Here is an 18,511-nt window from a genome sequence, read left to right on the forward strand (position 1 = left end):
GAAAGTTTAACAGATTTCATCCTCATGGCATGGAGGTTCTGGTATAGAAGGAATAAGATGATTCATGAAAGTATTAATCTGCCTTCTAAACAAGTTTTAAGCTATGTTCTTTCCTTGAAGGGTATTCTGCCTACAGGTCTTCAACAGCAAGCTACTGTCAAGAATCTGAAATATAGGTGGAGTCCACCTCTACAAACTGGTTTAAGTTAAATGTAGACGGGGCACTCTTCTTTGATGCAATAAAACTGGAATTGGAGCTATACTTCGTAATGCTTGTGGTGATGTAATAACGACTCTTAACAAAGTAGAAGAGAAATTCTTAAAACCAAAATATGTGGAGGCTATGGCAGTTTTGAGAGATTTGCAATTTTGTCTTCAGTCTAGTATTCAAAATCTACTTATTGAAAGTGATTGCTTTCATTTAGTGGAGGAGATAAATAGTGATGGCGAGTCTTGTTCAACTATGAAAACTGTGATTGTTGAAATTAGAAGATTTATGCTCAGATTCATGCAATGTAAGATCCAACATGGTTTTCGTATAGCTAATGCAGTAGCTCACCACCTAGCAAGGCATGCTTGGTCCATTTCAGATATGCAATTGTGGTGACATGGAGTTCCTTATTTTATTGATAATGTTGTTGACAACATTGATGCTCTTTCTTGTAAGCACTCTTAAGGCCTTTTGTGCCTATTTGCAATGGAGTTATTTTCCTATAAAAAAAATGTCCTACCAAAAAAAATATTAAGGTTTTAACTTTATTTATAACCGTAACAAATCCCACAATAAGTAGTTATTCAATAAATATCACAATAAATAGTGCGTTAATATATCAAATTTATAACTAACACCTTGGTTTCTTGTATGCGGTCGCCATTGCATGTACCTTTCAACATAGCCCGTACGTTGTTCCTCTTTCCCGGCCGCTGCCATGATAAACAAATGGCCTGCCTACTGATGTGTCGTATGTATTAAAAGTTGTATTCTTATATTCTTATTCATCGGGGTCCAGAGATAAAATTGCATCCCTTTAGATGAACCCAATACTCATTGCTCATTACGTACCTCTCCAATTTCAGCCACTCCCATAGGAATTGGCTCTAATTTCACAAGTGCTTTTGTGTCAATTATTGCAACGATCCCTTGCAAGCGAAGTGTGCTGGTGGGAACATCGTCTCGTTTGTTTTTACAAATAATATAAGATAAATTAACAGAAAAGTTAAAAATTAAATAAAATATTATTATAAAATATTTTTTTAATATTATTTTTATTTTGAGATTTAAAAAAGTTACATTATTTATTTTATTTTATATAAAAATTTAAAAAAATTATAATAATTTAATGAGTTGACAAGTTTTGAAAAAAAGACAATTTCAGTGACCAAAACGATTTATTTGCCTATACTTCCTGATCACTCTCCTTTTTTTTTTTTTTTTTTTTTTTTTTTTACTTACCTTATTTAGACTATTTTGTTGGCTATTTTTTTCTCACGTCTCATCCAGACTGATCTTAGTTTAAGTAATTTAATAAATAAAATAATTATTTCAATAAAAAAATAATTAAAATTACCATATATCAAATTATGTAAAGGACGATAAAACTCTGAAAAAACATTTATCATCCACTTTCTCCGGTACACAGCAAAATAAAATGGGAGGCTATAAGAACCAAGTCCAGGGGGAAAAGTGTGAGGATCGTAATTTTCAGGGAAAACTGGAAGGGACCCAGAAGGATCCGCGAAATCGAACATCCACAGAGAGAGCGACGCGATCGGGATTTCACCCAATCAGAGTCGCCCGCGTAAGCAAGGCGACAGAGCTTGCAAGCGGTACAGAATATCGTCCAGATTCAATGAACCTGAGAACGGTGCTCTTTTTATCTTATTTTAGACGACTGGTCTGACGAACAATCGGAACAAGAGACTGAAGAAAACTTCTAATTTATTGGATTGGAGAGACGAGTTCAGAACAATTTCCCCAATGGCGCTCTATGTTGCTTCTTCTTCCTCTCCTTCCACCTCAATTTCTAGTTCTACCTTTCCATTTTCCACTTCTTCGTCTGAGCTTGGCGGTAAATGTAATTTCGTTTTGAGCTACTTCAATTATCCTGAATTTTTAGCCCCTTAGATTTTGTTCAACGAAATTTGTTCTATCTTTAGTAGCAGAATCTTATTCTTGCCCTCCGTTTTCTTCTCAATCGAACGGTGTTTTTTTCTTGCTTATTATGTTGTTCTGATAATGATGACGATGATGTGTGTGTTTGGGTTTTCAGCTCCACAAATCGGTTCGCTTCGGCTATCGGACTGGAACCGGCCTCATGTTCTATCCCAAGGTGTGAATTTTTCTCGAAGAAATTGCTCGGTCAAGCCGGTCAACGCCGAGCCTAAACGGAACGGTTCGATTGTCCCTCTTGCGGCAACTATCGTTGCCCCCGGTAAGTTTGTGCCCCGTCATTGATTATTTCAGGATTAAAGTAATCCCGACGATGATTTGAATGGAAATCTCCAATTCGTTCGATTGCGTTAAATTTATATTTGAATTGTGCTGAAGTTGTAGAAGTGGTGGAGAAAGTAGAGGTGGAGGACTATAATCAATTGGCTAAAGAGCTTGAATGTGCCTCCCCTCTTGAAATCATCGATAAGGCCCTAGAGAAGTTTGGCAACGACATTGCAATTGCTTTTAGGTAGTCTTTCTCTTTATTCGCTTCTTGTGACCAAATTCATTTTATTTATGTACCGGTTTATCGTTTACAGTTGCATTGTTTGATTACTATATCCAGTTGAATTTTTATTGCTGGATAAGCCAGAGTATAACGAATATTTATTTGATGCATAATTTTGAGGTTGAATGTAAGATTTCAAATGAACTACTATCTTAGCAAATATCCCTTGTTTTGAGAATCTGTATACAACGATTAGTATCCTCTGGATCTCAACGATAGAGTTTTAAAATACTAGTAATGATTTTTGCAGAAAAAATATTGATATTTCTTCTGAAACTTTCATTAGTTTATTGTATATCACTGACTTGATACCAAGTGGAACAAAACTATTTCATCCAAAATTCAGGGTAAGATTCTAAGAAATGTACTGTTGAGTTTTGTGGGAAAGAGCTCCAAGATTTTCAACTCTCCCTACAGGTTTATGGGGAACTAGTAAAACGCCGATAAGAAAATGGGATCTAGTAAAAAGGAAATAATCATTATAAATTGGCTAATGAAAGTTTGCTGTTGCGTCCATGTTGAAAAGTGTAGAGATTCTACTAAACTTTTTGCCAATTTGATGGCTTGCCCTTGTTATTTGGACCTGTATCCAGAATCCCTTGTATTTATAAGACCATTTTCTGGGTATAATTTCTGAATTGCACTTTTTGCAAAGCTGTGAGTGTTATCTACCGAGGCAATCTGCTTAGTAACAAATACATATTTTTCTGCAGTGGTGCTGAAGACGTTGCTCTGATTGAGTACGCACATTTAACTGGTCGACCATTTAGGGTCTTCAGCCTGGATACCGGGAGGCTAAATCCAGAAACCTATCGATTATTTGACACAGTGGAGAAGCATTATGGCATCCACATTGAATACACGTTTCCTGATGCTGTTGAAGTTCAGGCATTAGTAAGGAACAAGGGTTTGTTTTCTTTCTATGAAGATGGACACCAGGAGTGCTGCCGTATAAGAAAGGTGAGACCGTTGAGGAGGGCCCTTAAGGGGCTTCGTGCTTGGATCACTGGCCAAAGGAAAGATCAATCTCCGGGTACTAGGTCTGAGATTCCTGTTGTCCAGGTGGACCCAGTTTTTGAAGGAATGGATGGTGGGATTGGCAGCCTGGTGAAGTGGAATCCAGTTTCAAATGTCCAGGGTCAAGACATATGGAACTTCCTCCGCACCATGAATGTGCCTATAAATTCATTGCATTCACAAGGATATATCTCAATTGGTTGTGAGCCATGCACAAGGCCGGTCTTACCAGGGCAGCATGAGAGGGAGGGAAGATGGTGGTGGGAGGATGCCAAGGCCAAGGAGTGCGGCCTCCACAAAGGAAATATCAAGGAGGAAAACACTGGTCAACTGAATGGTAATGGAAATGCGGCAGCCCAAGCAAATGGAACTGCCACTGTTCCTGACATTTTCAACAACCAGAATCTAGTTACTTTGGGCAGGACCGGGATAGAGAATTTGGCAAGATTGGAGAATCGGAAAGAACCATGGATTGTTGTGCTCTATGCACCATGGTGCACCTTCTGCCAGGTAACTATTGTTACATACATTTCTGAATTCTGTTACTCATGTTTTCCGAATGATTGCATGAACGGAGTTTGTTTCAATTTTGAATAGGCAATGGAAGCCTCGTACGTTGAATTGGCGGATAAAATGGAAGGGACGGGGGTGAAGGTGGGAAAGTTCAGGGCAGACGGTGAGCACAAGGAGTATGCGAAGCGAGAACTGCAACTAGGAAGCTTCCCCACAATACTTTGCTTCCCTAAAGGCTCTTGTCGGCCGATAAAGTATCCTTCCGAGAAGAGGGACGCTGAATCCTTAATGGCTTTTGTGAACGCCCTCCGGTGATAGGAAATGAAGAAAATCATTAATAGAAGGTGTTAAAACTCATTCCAGGTGAAAGTCCGAGATTGCAGTTCATTTTGACGGAATACGGTACTTTTAGGGGAAGCTAGATGACGTTGCTGGTTACAGCCCAGCAAAATTATGCACATAAATGTGCCAATGACATTAAGATAGCTTGTTTTTGGTTTTTTTTTTTTTTTTTTTTTTTTGTTCTTCCAATTTTTACGTTGGTGGTATTCTTTTTCACTTTCTATTATTAGTGTTAGAGTGAAAGTTTTCACTTTCGATTTCCTGAATTTATCGTGCCGGAACGGTAACCGGCATGGCTTAGGTGGGTATTAACTATTAATTATTTCGTTCGGGATTAAATTCTGGCCATTTCAGCATATTCCTGTTCATTCCAGCCGGATTTTGGTATTTTCGCCGGAATGTTTGTTTCCGTCAGAAACAATGCTTCAGAAAGATAACTTTATCCTCACCACTTTGATGAGCGCCATCCATCCTTTGTCAACCCAGCAGATAAAAATAACTAAATAAAAGTAAAACAACGAAATAATATTCTGTTTGTTTGTCGAGAAAATGGTGGAAAATAGGAGAAAGAAAACCCAATAGCTTTTAACTTTCATCACGAAAAGCTCCAGCTCAACATATTATAGTAGACCCGATTGACTTTAGTTACAAGTATTTGTTCTTTCAGATAAAAGCAACGGAAAATGAAATCTGCAACTTCTTTTTGGTCTATTTGTTAACTGGGCAAACAATGGACAAGCCAAGAAAGAAAATTGGAGAAAATGAAAAACAACGGAAATCACCCGAAAAAAGAGAGTAAGGAAATACGAAATAGGGTTAGGGTATTTTTATTTTTAGATTAAAAATGATATAATTGTAATTTTGAATAAAAAATTTAATAGATCACTAACGGGTTGAGCATGTTGACCTGTTAGTGACAATTAATGATTCATGTCTTAACGGGATAATCTGTTTTGACCCGAATTCGTTAATATCAAATTAAAATTCGTTAATTTCGTATCGTGTTCGTATTGGATTAACGAGTAGTATCACATATTGCCATCCATAAGAGCAGTTGTAGTGGCCTAGGCATTCTTTGGACAAAATTTGATTAGGAAATTCACTTTTTCAAATTTAGTAAACCATTTTTCAATAACACTAAATAACAAACTCTATAAATCTATGATATCTATAACTATTTTATTAAAATATTGATTTTGAGATTTTCATTTATTTTAATTCTAATGATAATTGAAATATTTATTTGTTATTAAAAAAGTACATATTAATTTTCTAATGATAATATTATTTCAACATATATAATTTTTTAACGGTATTTTTTTACAACGGTCATAAGATGCTTACTGAAAAATATGGACACAATTTCGGAAGGAAGAAATTGAAATGAAGCTAGGACAAAGTACGAACATTGAAAGAGGGAAAAATATTTGTTTATGTGGTCTCTAACACTACCTAGCTAGAGACTTTGCAATAAAACTTGTTATTCAAATACACAGAAGCAACCATTGAAGCAATACACAAACCATTTAACTGTTAATACTATATATAATGATTGATTTAGAAGCTTCAGGGATTACAAAAATAAAAGTTGCCAATAGGGAGTATTTAATGGATGAAAGATTCAAAAGTGTAGATGATGGTCATGTGTTGGCTCTAAAAGCAACAATGGTTGTCACATAAAATAGATTATTTTATTGAGAAAAAAAAAAAAAAAAAAGAGAAGAAGATTATTTTATGGTCAAAAAATAATTTGGCTAAAATAATTTTAGTCAACCAAGAATACGATGGACAAAATTACTGTAGATTTAATGAATTTGATGGAGATGCATTTTAAGCAAATTAGCTAAATCTTAACAAATTTTAACTCTACGTCGCTGACTACTAGTGCTCTAGTGTTGGCCAAGAAAACCAATCAGCAATTTCAAAAACTCCATGAGCTTGGGCCTCTCGAGTTAGCATCAAAAAATTCAATTTATTCGGATACAATCAAGCAATCCAGAACAATTTTTCCTTTTTTTTTTTTTGAAAAATGATGGATACAATCGCCTAATGCAACCGGCTTGAAACCGTTGGACCTCTCCCTCTCCCTCTCTATTTTATTTTCTCCTCCCTCGTATTCTCCATATCGTAACCTTAAATCCTTCCCCCTCCTAACTTTCAACCGTCTCCCCTCCCTCCTTTCGTCTTCAGGTGTTCCACAAAATTGAATCCCCATCATCGTCGTCTTCATCTTCATCATTGTGGTCATCGTCATCATCAAAGAAAAAAGAATAAGAATAATATCATTTAAGACGGTAAGAGAGAGTATCCAAAATTTTTATTGATAGGAGGATCCTGAATTTCAAATCAAATAGTTATTTCTCTGATGCAGCACACGAGATGTCAAGGATGGACCAAAAAATTCAGCCATAAATGGTGGAAGGTTGCAGTAGCTTTCCAAAAGAGTTCAAGATAGCCGAGTCTTCATTTTTTGCAGATTTTATTTCCATTCGAATAAAGTTTTTTTAGCTGTTAATTTTACGGCAAGCTTTTTTCCATTCTGAATAAGTTTCCTTAAATGTTCAGCTATGCCACTCTCTCTCTCAAACCTGCAAGAAAATGAAGAACATGATGACGATTAACTTGGTTCTTTTTTAATCAAAATTCCTCTCTTTCTTTTTGTCCTTAGCTGTGATGTATGGATACCAGTTGCCTACTCAAAAAGGCATAAAAAAAATCGTAATATGATGTATTATTCTCTTGTTTGTCGATAACAAAATCGATCGGTTTGGTGCCCAGTAGTTTACTTTTGCTCGGCAACCCAGATTTTAGAAGCGATTATGCTTTTACTTAACCTGCTTTTGTAGAAGCAAGTATGAAATCTGCGATTATTTCTTAACCTCCAAGTGTGAAATCTACAAAAGTTGCCGGATACCTTTCCAATACTCTTTTTCATTTTCATTTTTTCTTGGGTCGTGAGTGATGGGTTTTCATTGTTGAAAGATTTTCTTTTTTTATAAGTGTGTTGAAACTTGAAAGAAGCTTTTGGAATCTATTACATTTTATTGGGAGTTCAAATTTATTTCCAGTAGAGGGCTGTTTTGAAAAAGGGAAAGAAGAGAGAGACAAAATTTTCAATAGAGGGATGTGTTGAAAGAAGACGAAATTTCTTCCCTTTTTATGTTTCAATCGATTTTTTTTTTAATCACGCTAACGTGGCATAATGCCACATCATCCAATTCTCTCCGAGTTACTCATTCCGATTGTCTATAGTAGAATTGTTTTTTTTAAGAGTAATGTTAGAGAGAAGTTACTGTAGTAGTACACACTTTACACTCATTACATGGCTACTTTTAATTCTCTACATTTTTATTTTAGACTTAAAAAATGTGCAGTCATGATAATACCATATCATATGTGTAAAATGGTTGTTCTTAACAGTAACTTTTATCTATATTTATTTATTTTTAATACATTCTTACGATGGTTTAGCGTTATGAGTAAGCGTAAGGGCCCAACCCAACAAAACCAACAGTATTTTTTTTTATATACCCATAGGCCAGCCCAATTTTAGCTTGGATTTATTTTTACCTGTAATAAATATAGAAGAAAATTAAGTGCTTAAGCAAATTTAGAAGCTAACATTTTAATTTTACGTCTATTTATTTTTTATTTATATGATTTTTTAATGGACGCTGTTGGGAAAGGGAAACCTATTAAGTATTATAGGATCCGGTACCCTGTCAAATCTCTTAAAAGTTTGCAACGGTGTTACAAAGGGAAGCTGCCATTAATGGTGGGTCAACTCTGGTCTTTTTCTATTTTACATTTTTTTAATGAGTACAATTATTGTACCGCCTCATTCTTACTGTTCAATGTGATTGCTGGTTTTTTTTTTTTTTTTTTTTTTTTTTTATCTAATGATTAAGAAAATAATTTTAAATTTATTAATATATATTTTTTTTAAAAAATTTAAATATATTAAAAAAATATGAAAATCTATTAGACAATACACTCAATAATAAGAATGATTGTAAACCCACTCTTTTTTAATTCACCGTATAACTTACTATGTTAAGATTCCGCTCATATGAGAAGAGCCCCCTGTGCAATGATGCCTTCAGCTTGAAAAGTTGCTCATAGCCTTATATGCCTCACATGTGCTATTTCCCTACTTAAATTGCTCAATACATACGTCGGGTCAAAATACTCTGCATTGCATAAAATTTTATAAATTGATATAGCTTAATGTAATTTATTAGATTATAAAATTATTTTTATTATAAAATAAATTTAATATATCACATAAAATCATATCAATTTATAAGATTACTTTTATATAACTTTTTTTGTAACTGTAGCACTCCTTATTCTATTTTTATTTTTGATTAGAGAGTGGGAACTTCGGATATTTAAGTCGAAAAATGACAGATTGGTGGAGTCAACAAGAAGCACAAGTTGTTCAAGTAGAAGATTAATTATGAAAGTGTGACATGAAAATACAAATTTTCGGATGCTAAACATTAACACTGTATTAAAGTAAAGTAAAAGGACCACAATTTCAGATGCTAAAAGACATGATCTTTCTCTCTTTGTTTAAACGACAAAATAAACATGTGCATTTCTTGGGTATCACTCACTGCAGTTGAGCAGCCTAGTGTTTGTTGAACCGCCTATTACACATTCCATTCATACCAGTCATGCACCTACCCTTCTCATTCTCAGTAGAGAGAGCATTTTTTACCCATGGATTCCGGGATCTCATTCCTCGCTCCTGTCTTTTTTCTTTTGGCTGACATATATGCACTATCTAAATTCTTCCCAGCAACCATAACTACTCCTATATTATCTTAAACTACTATCTTATTGAGAAAGATACATGATTGATTATTGTTCCTTTGTCCAAAAACTGTCCTCCAATCAAGTTTCATCTAATTCATGACTGCTGGTTGAGTAATGATGGCAGATAAAGTCATGGAGTATTCAAATATTGTACAATTTTTTTGAAATAAGAGTTACGTCTATTATTAAAAAAATTAATTTTTTAACATAAATTCTGTATAATACCATTTCTTTTTCGAATTTTGGATACTGTGTTTGTGCACTTGACTTCAAATCTCTCTCACAAATTTGTTGTAGTTTACACCATTGCAGGATGGCTTTGAGGCTTGGAGTTTCCTGTATTGTTGCAAAAAAGTGTGGAAAAAGCACCAATGGCCCACTTGAGTAAAGTTTACTTAGAGCAAAGTTATATTAAAAATGTACAGCTTTGCTTTTCAAATTTGTAGCCCTTCAGCCACAGGCAATCTGCAATCATATAATGAGCTGTGCTTAGCATTACTTTTATGCTTGACCACTGTTTCTTCTTGTATTGTCAAAATGGCTACTGTTGAATGGGTTGTGATTGTTTAGCGACTCTAATTATATATATATATTTCCTCGAGCTCATTAGTAATAGAGAGGTACGAGAGAGGCCTTTCCACTCTTTAAAAGAAAAGTTAATTTAGCACAATGTCCAAACCACAACAAAGCAACAATAAAGACGAGACGGCTACAGAAACCTCTCTCTGCAGAAGCCAGGCTGTAGTATAAATTCAAGAACCATCTCAAAGGTTCACAAACAACCACGTGTTATTTTCTTTTACGTTGGTCTATTATACCTGGAGTTGGAGTAAATAAATATAATTATATATATAAGTTTAACTGTCATATTAAACTTATTTAATCATTTAATCATTTTTGTCACACCAGTCAATTTAACTGTCATATATTTTAGATAATTTTATAAGTTAATTACATAAATAAAAATTATTTATTTATTAATTAGTGTTGTTGGAAATAATAAAGTCCAAGACGACAGTTGTTTTCTACTATATATATTAGGACTTTTTTTTTTAAATTTATCATCTTCAAAATTAAAGACAGTGATGTCACCTCATGACAAATATGTAAATTAATAAGAGGAGGAGCTAAATAAAATGACCTTTCCTGACCCAAGTTCATTTGAATTCTTCCCTTCTCCGTGGCTGTCGGCTCAAAGATCACAAGGTTATTTCAGTGAATTCATTAAAAACAAAGTACAGAAACCCCAAACCACACGGGCTCCTTAGTCCTTTGGTTAATGTCTTCTCTTTCCTTTCACAGTAGATCTCTCGGGTTATGTCAGACCCGAACCTAGACATCGAACTCCCACACCCCCACGAAACAAAACCACAAATAAAAGAATCCAAAAAGGAAAAGGAAGGAGAAATCTTGGAAGATAATGCAAGGATCTGTAGCTGAACCAGAAGTAGAGGGTGAGGAAGTAAAGCTCGAGCCCATCTTCGATAATGGCAGCCTCTAAGCTCACTCTTCTTCTCACCCTTTTGTCCTTATTCAATGTACTTTCTTCAGTCTCACAAGGTAAATAAAGCAAAACCGAGAACAACCAATTTTGCTCATTTATCTTCAATTCTTTTTGTTCTCTGTTTGCAGCTAAATCGCCGTCGGTACTATCGCTGGGACTGGCACAAATCAAGCAGCAGCAGAAGGAAGACACCGAACCCTTCGTGGGTGTGAACATTGGTACCGATGTTTCAAGTCTACTATCACCCTCAGCTTTAGTCTCTTTCCTCCAAGTCCAAAAGATTACTCACATCCGCCTCTACGATGCCGACCCTGACCTCCTCAAGGCTCTGGCTCGCACCAAGATCCGCGTCATCATCAGCGTCCCCAACAACCAGCTCATCGCCATTGGCTCCTCCAATTCCACTGCCGCAGCTTGGGTTGGCCGAAATGTCGTCGGTTTCTACCCCGAAACCCTCATCTCCGCCATTGCTGTCGGCGATGAGGTCTTAACCACCGTGCCCTCCTCAGCTCCTCTTCTTCTCTCAGCCATTGAGTCCCTCTATAGCGCTTTAGTCGCAGCAAACCTTCACACCCAGATCAAGATTTCGACCCCACATGCCGCCTCGATAGTTCTCGATCCTTTCCCACCTTCTCAAGCTTTCTTTAATCAAAGCTTGAGTTCTGTTGTACTTCCGTTGCTTCAGTTCCTTTCGAGAACTGGATCCCCTTTAATGATGAACCTTTATCCTTACTACGTATTTATGCAAAACAAAGGTGTGGTTCCTTTGGACAATTCTTTGTTTAAGCCCTTGACACCCTCTAAAGAAATGGTCGATCCAAACACTTTGCTTCACTATACCAACGTACTCGATGCCATGATTGATGCGGCCTATTTCTCGATGAAGAACCTCAATGTCACCGACGTTCCGGTCCTTGTCACCGAGAGTGGTTGGCCTTCAAAGGGCGATTCGAAAGAGCCTTATGCCACAATTGACAATGCGGATACGTATAATTCGAACCTGATCAAGCATATTCTTGACCGTAGCGGAACCCCTTTGCACCCGGAGGTGACGTCCAGTGTGTATATATACGAATTGTTCAACGAGGACCTGAGGTCCCCGCCGGTATCGGAGGCTAATTGGGGTTGTTTTATGGAAATTCGACGGCGGTGTACTTGCTTCACGTCTCGGGAAGTGGGACTTTTCTGGCCAACGACACGACGAACCAGACGTACTGTGTGGCCATGGATGGGGTGGACTCGAAGACGTTGCAGGCTGCGTTGGATTGGGCATGTGGTCCGGGGCGGGCTAATTGCTCGGAGGTTCAGCCAGGGGAGAGTTGTTACCAGCCTAACAACGTGAAGAGCCACGCTTCTTATGCGTTTGATAGCTATTACCAGAAGGAAGGGAGGTCTGCTGGTTCTTGCGACTTCAAGGGTGTGGCCACGATCACCACCAGTGACCCAAGTAAGTTTTTAATTATATTATGAATTTCAAAGAACTTGGGTGTTTGAGATTTTAGTCTTTGAATTCAATGCAATGCAAGCAACTAGTTCTATCTATACCTCTGGATTTGCTGCTACAATTTGGCTGGGAGAATACCCAATGAGAGAACTAGCTGTTTCTTCTGTTCCCTGGTGTCATTTGTGGCTAAATTGCGTCTCATGGCTTTGTTTAGTGAAAAAGAGACTAAAAAACTCTAGTTTTGGTTGCTTTCTAGGCTAATTCCATTCCACTGTGTTAAAGTAAAACAGACAACACACGCTCCGCGGCTTCTGTCACGGAGAACTCATACTCTCATGGGTCACAAGTCATCACTCTGATGACTTAAGAGAGTGAAAAGATTTGTGGCTCCCCACCTGGCAGCACACTATCTCTTATGTGATTGTAATGTGGTCTGAAAGGGCTGGTAATTTGAAATGATACCCACACAACATATTTCACAACACAACACATTTCCTAATTGGAAGTATGATTTTCCTTTTGGAAATTGGTTCCTCTGTGAATCTCGTAATGCCCTGCCACTCCAAAAGATTCTAGAAATTTTGTCCTGGTCAAGGTTGCATTTCTTCAGAGTGAGAATGCTTTCTTACGACATCCCTGCAAGCAAACTTCCATTATATTAAGCATACAATGTTGCCTTGTATCTACTAGAGATTCCCTCCCTTAGGCAAAAGGGCTCCACATTGTTTGTAGTTTGTACGTTTTTCTATGTCCTCCATGGATAAATCTAATCTTTTGATTTCCCACTCCCTTGTGGGGAATTTTTTTGTAGGTTACGGGAGCTGTATATTTCCTGGAAGGTGAGAAAAGCTGGCTTTTTTTAGTACCATACCCTTATTGCTCCTCTCTTCTACGTGTAACATGCAAATTTTAGGCAGCATTTTGCTGTTACCCCTGCAATTATTAAGAGCATTATTTTTATGGAAACTTGCGTTGTATTCTGAGCAAACTGTATTTAAATTTGTGTACAGTAAGAAGGTAACCAACACGACAAAGCAGGCAGTGAACTCGACGCATGCAAGTAGTGCAGCGGACAGTCTAAGATTTGTCACCTTCTGCAGCTGGCGAACGAGTGCAATCAACAAGGGGTTGCACGTTTTGTTGTTTGTAGGTTTCAATATTTTGTTTTTCATTCCTCTAGTAACTCCATTATGAGGTAAAAAAATAAAGCAAAATTTTGAAATGTAGTATTAGCTTGTAATAAGCTCGGCTATGGATCTCGTGCCTTTTGTTTGGGTGGGGGGAGGTGAAGTGTACATGGGCGGGAAAGCAAGATATATGTCGGCGGTAAGGGAAAGAAAATGTGAAGTGTCTTTGAAAGCTTTTCTTTTGCTATTTTGAATAGGAAGTTGAAAAAAAGGAATTCTCCTATGTAATCATTGCGAAGAGGAAAGAGGAAGTTGTGTATTCATTGTTCTTGGTTGCTTGTCTACTGCATCAGGATTGGCTAGACATATAGCCAGCTATCATCTTGTTAATTAGTAGTACGAAGGCAATGCTCTGTTTTTTAAGAGAAGTTGGGGAGATTGACTCAGATTCGCAGCGCCTACTGTTGATTTGGTGTTGAAGTACTACGTATCCAATGCAAGTTACTGATCATAGTCATCCCAGTTTGTCATTAATTAATAGGCGTGGGGTGCTCATGGAAAGAGATTGTGAATGCGTCCTCCTTCATCACACTACCCAGAAAGGAATTTTTGTACTGTCTTTAGCGACTTGAACATTGAACATCTGCATTTTGAACTAGAACTTCGTGTGGGCATGAGCCACCCTCCCTTGTACCAGTACCAGTACCACCATAAGAATAGGGGCTTAAACTGCACTCCATTTTTGTGGTTGACTAATGAGGGGAGGGACCAATGGTCTAACCTCTATCACATCCAATGATGACTCCATGGTTTTGGAAAGTATGTTTTCTTAATGAAGTCATAAGAATTCACATGGTAGCATGAAAACTGTTTGTCAAAGACATGGCCCCTCACCAGCAGCTTGCCTTCAGATCCATTGAATGGTCGGTCCTCTTAATACATATACTACTCAGCCACAACTCCAAAAGAATGAAGAATGTGTTACAATTATTGTTTCTGCTCCGCATCTAAATAATCACAACTATTTTATAATGCATTACAGTGCAGAACAGAACAAACAACATTATGCTCTCTCTCTCTCGCTCTCTGCGCTTTTGTCTCTGTAATGGTTAGCTTGCCTGTTTTTGCCGCTATTCCTCGTCAAGATAATTTCCTCACCGAAAGAAAGAAAACAGGACATGACAGGGTGAGGTAGTTATCATTATTCCAAAAGAGTAATTATATGCAATGCAAAACATGAAAAAGTCCGAGGAATCGTATTAAATAATTGACAGCTGAAAAAGCGGTTGCTAAGAGCATTCATTAGTTGGATTGCTTCGAATCATTTATTCCAAAGTGAACTCCCAATTTTAATACATCTAATTTTTATTTCTATGTATTTTTGAACAACATATGTTAACAAAAGTTACTTCTCGCCAGAAAAAGAAATACCAAAGTGCTCTAAAAAAGTGGAAGAAGAGTTGTCTAAACCAAAAAGTAAAGGATTTTGCAGCAATTAGCTGAACAAGTTTGATTTATTGGAAATGCTTCGCTCCATTTTTGTAGAATTCTCAATTGGATTGCTTGCTAGATATGAAATATGTATTAAGAATCATAAAAAAATAAACCAATTGGTGCTATATGTGCTCAAAAGTTTAAATGAAATCCTAAATGCATTTTAGCAATTGGTGATACATGTGCTCAAAGGTGCTCGCGCCTTGGAAATTTTGCACGAAAAAGAAACACGATTAAAAAAAAATATATATATATATATATATAATGTATAGTTCACGCATTTCTATGTAATAAAAAAATACTAATTAATATTGTTGTCATTTACCATCTCAATATATTTGATATGGAATTCTCTATAAAATCAATGTAAGTCCACCTTTGAGCGTGAACCACATGTCGTGTGTCGTTTAATGACAACGACATGTATAATCAGAGCAAAAGCGGCAAGCAATTTGAAAATGGCATCCTCGTGTTTTGCGTTGATAAAGGGTGTAGCTTTTTCACCTCATTTCCAGAGTCACGGTAGCAGAATAAACCCTAAAAAACCCTCTCGTCTTCTTTCATTTTCAATGTCTTCTTGGACTTGCAAAAAATGCACCTTCATCAACCCACCTTTTCAAAAATCCACCTGCCAAATCTGCTTAACTTCTTTTTCTTCTTCTTCTGCTTCTCCGTCTTCTTCTCCTTCAGCTCCAAAATGGGCATGCAAGGCCTGCACTTTCTTGAACCCATACAGGAACACGAACTGCGAGGTCTGCGGCACGAGGGCCTCAGTGTCGAGATTCGAGGATTTGAACGATACCGATCTTGATGATGATGAGTCTGGGGTGGGCTCCGTTTTCTTGCCATTGCAGCGTTGCAAGAGGAAGCTGCGGGACCCAGTTGCGGATGACGAAGATTGCGTTGAATTGGGTGGATTTAGAGGAGCTAAGGCTTCGAGTAAGGCGGTGGCCGTGTTGGGTGAGTTTTGAGTTTTGGTCAAGTTTGCATTTTTGCATTTTTGGATGTTAGTTTGCTTAGTTTTCCTTCTTATTATTGCTAGCAGGGTCTGCAATTTTTATTAGGGCAGGGTTTTTTTTGGGATAATATATTGCTGGACATCGTAAACGAATGTGAGTGGTCTAATGGTAGTTTCACTTTCTTCTTTGTCTTTTTTCTTCCTACAAGATGATTGATTCTTTAGCAAGCCATGCTTTGTCCCTTTTGTGGCAATGTCTTGATTGGTAATTATGGGAATTGTTAATGGTTGTCTACACAGAGCAATCAGAAAGCATATTGGACCTCAGAAATTATTCTTTGGATATAGTTGGTTTCCAATGCACGATTAGTTTTCCATGACTTGGACTTTAGATCAACTGTGATGGACTTTTCTCTTTCTTATTTTGGTTTTATTGTTTATACAATGGAAGATTAGGTGTTTTTGGTTTCACGTGACTAAAGACAAATTAAATGTGTGACAGAGGACTCAGGTTCGGGCACAGTATCTAGTTCATTGAAGGTTTTAAGCTATAATGTTTGGTTTCGAGAAGACCTGGAAATGCATAATAGGATGAAAGCCCTTGGTGACCTTATCAAACTGCATTCCCCAGAAATTATCTGTTTTCAGGTTCTCTCTCTCTCTCTCTTCTCTCTCTCTCTCTCTCTCTGTGTGTGTGTGTGTGTGTGTGTGGATTAGCTCTATGTATAAATACATCTTGCTTATGGTCACTTTCCTCTGCAGGAAGTTACTCCTAATATATATGACATTTTTCGCCAGTCCAGCTGGTGGAAGGTATATAGTTGCTCAGTTTCATGTGAGGTTGCAAATTCAAGAGCTTACTTTTGCATGCTGGTAAGTTTTGGATCACCTCTAGAGTAAAGCTCATTTTGCTTTTTGATTATTGTGCTATTAGTCGTGTGGGATGGGTTTAAGGAGATCCTTTTTCAGCTTTGTCGTGACAAAATTTAGTGTTGACAAGAGATGTTTATTTGTAAGTCCTCCATGTTATACATTAAAGAACTGTATTCATTCACTATTCTGGGCACTGACATCTGTATTGTAGTTCATTTTTTTCACTTAAGTTGCTGTGTGTGACTTATGAAATTTTGTTATCGTGTCTGATATGAAGGTTCTTAGGGATTAGCTGAGTCAGATGGTACAATTTTTCCTAACTGATATGGTCACGTTGGGAAATGGTAGTAGAAAAGTGGGACAAAGTTGGATTTTGTCCAAGGCTGGGAATATGTTACTCATTCACATTAGGAGTAATCTTTCATATATTGTAGTCATCCCATCATCTGTGCTCACTCAATTTTTCGAATTCCAATGCTTGATTGTGTTTGGCTTTACGCTCCGGATGAGTACATCTTTCTTGATATATTTTCTGCTGCCAGAACCAATGGCATGGTCAACCTCTTTTCTAGGGCTTCTGGTGGCATGCTTTATAGCTATATATGACTTGGCTATGTATGTGCACTCTATTTTATATTTTAATGGTGTGAAATAAAGGATTGTTGATTAACCAAATTGCTCGATTTGTTTAATTGATGATCATGTGGTACTAATATGGGTGTGCTTATTGCATGATCTTGTGGTTCTAATATGGACGTGCCTATTACATGGCATGCAGCTAAGCAAAGTGACTGTGAAATCCTTCAACTGTATACCCTTCAGAAATTCTACAATGGGGAGAGAACTATGTGTTGCTGAGGTTGAAGTTCAGAAGGGCAAGACTCTAGTGGTTGCTACTAGCCATTTTGAGAGCCCCTGCCCAGCACCCCCAAAATGGAATCAGATGTATAGCAAGGAACGTGTTGAGCAAGCAAATGAGGCAGTCAACCTTCTAAAAAAGAATCCGAATGTGGTTTTTGGCGGTGACATGAACTGGGATGACAAATTAGACGGTCAATTTCCTTTACCTGATGGATGGGTTGATGCATGGCGAGAGTTGAGGCCAGGGGAAAATGGATGGACATATGATACCAAATCCAACCCGATGTTGGCCGGTAATCGTACATTGCAAAAGCGACTAGATCGAATTATTTGTAATCTTCGTGATTTCAAAATAAATGAAATTGACATGGTTGGGATGGATGCGATACCAGGTCTATCATATAACAAAGAAAAGAAAGTGAAGAAAGAGAAGAAGCAGCTGGAGCTTCCTGTTCTGCCTAGTGATCATTATGGCTTGCTTTTGACAATCTCTAGCCAGTAATATGTTTCTGGTGACTAGTTGCGGTGCTTCTGTGCGTGCTTTTGCATGCAGTTTTGTATAGGTAGCAGATGGAAGGATGTAAATGAAGGGCATCTTGTTTTGAGTTATGTATGGAACTTGCTTTAAAAAATGATACATTTTCAGATATACTGCTAATTACTGGAGTGTTGATTAACTATTCTATCTTGTCATATTGTGGTTACCTTAAAGAAGTCGAGAGTGAGAGAGAGTCGAACATGATAATAAATAACACTCCAATGAGTCGTATTATGGTTGCTTGCTAACTGGTCACAACATAGCGTTTTGCTATCAAGAAGTGTAGCAGCCATAATATT

General features: G+C 37.3%; 3 protein-coding genes across 4 annotated transcripts; all 3 read left to right on the plus strand.

Moving 5' to 3' along the window:
• The first annotated feature begins 1,886 nt into the window (after window positions 1-1,886).
• Window positions 1,887-4,979, plus strand: LOC121264214 (5'-adenylylsulfate reductase 3, chloroplastic-like). 2 transcript variants are annotated; one of them, XM_041167296.1, is made up of 5 exons: window positions 1,887-2,075; window positions 2,271-2,432; window positions 2,546-2,681; window positions 3,434-4,247; window positions 4,335-4,979. In XM_041167296.1, the coding sequence occupies exons 1-5, from the start codon at window positions 1,979-1,981 to the stop codon at window positions 4,563-4,565; spliced, it is 1,440 nt and encodes a 479-aa protein (XP_041023230.1). In that variant the 5' UTR covers window positions 1,887-1,978; the 3' UTR covers window positions 4,566-4,979. The 2 variants fall into 2 exon arrangements, with proteins under 2 accessions (XP_041023230.1, XP_041023231.1); XM_041167297.1 differs by having other exon boundaries at window positions 1,888-2,069.
• Window positions 4,980-10,656: 5,677 nt separating this feature from the next.
• LOC121264219 (glucan endo-1,3-beta-glucosidase 1-like) lies at window positions 10,657-13,811 on the plus strand. Its single transcript, XM_041167303.1, is given in 5 exon segments — window positions 10,657-10,973; window positions 11,046-12,041; window positions 12,044-12,364; window positions 13,173-13,200; window positions 13,372-13,811. Coding segments are annotated over 5 exon segments (1,602 nt in total). The 5' UTR covers window positions 10,657-10,900; the 3' UTR covers window positions 13,556-13,811.
• Window positions 13,812-15,380: 1,569 nt separating this feature from the next.
• Window positions 15,381-18,332, plus strand: LOC121264222 (tyrosyl-DNA phosphodiesterase 2). The gene is made up of 4 exons (XM_041167307.1): window positions 15,381-15,942; window positions 16,443-16,588; window positions 16,703-16,813; window positions 17,592-18,332. Exons 1-4 carry the CDS (start codon window positions 15,393-15,395, stop codon window positions 18,174-18,176), a joined length of 1,392 nt encoding a protein of 463 aa, XP_041023241.1. The 5' UTR covers window positions 15,381-15,392; the 3' UTR covers window positions 18,177-18,332.
• The last annotated feature ends 179 nt before the right edge of the window (window positions 18,333-18,511 follow it).

This window comes from Juglans microcarpa x Juglans regia, chromosome 5D (assembly GCF_004785595.1).
Source record: "Juglans microcarpa x Juglans regia isolate MS1-56 chromosome 5D, Jm3101_v1.0, whole genome shotgun sequence".
Lineage (NCBI taxonomy): Eukaryota > Viridiplantae > Streptophyta > Magnoliopsida > Fagales > Juglandaceae > Juglans > Juglans microcarpa x Juglans regia.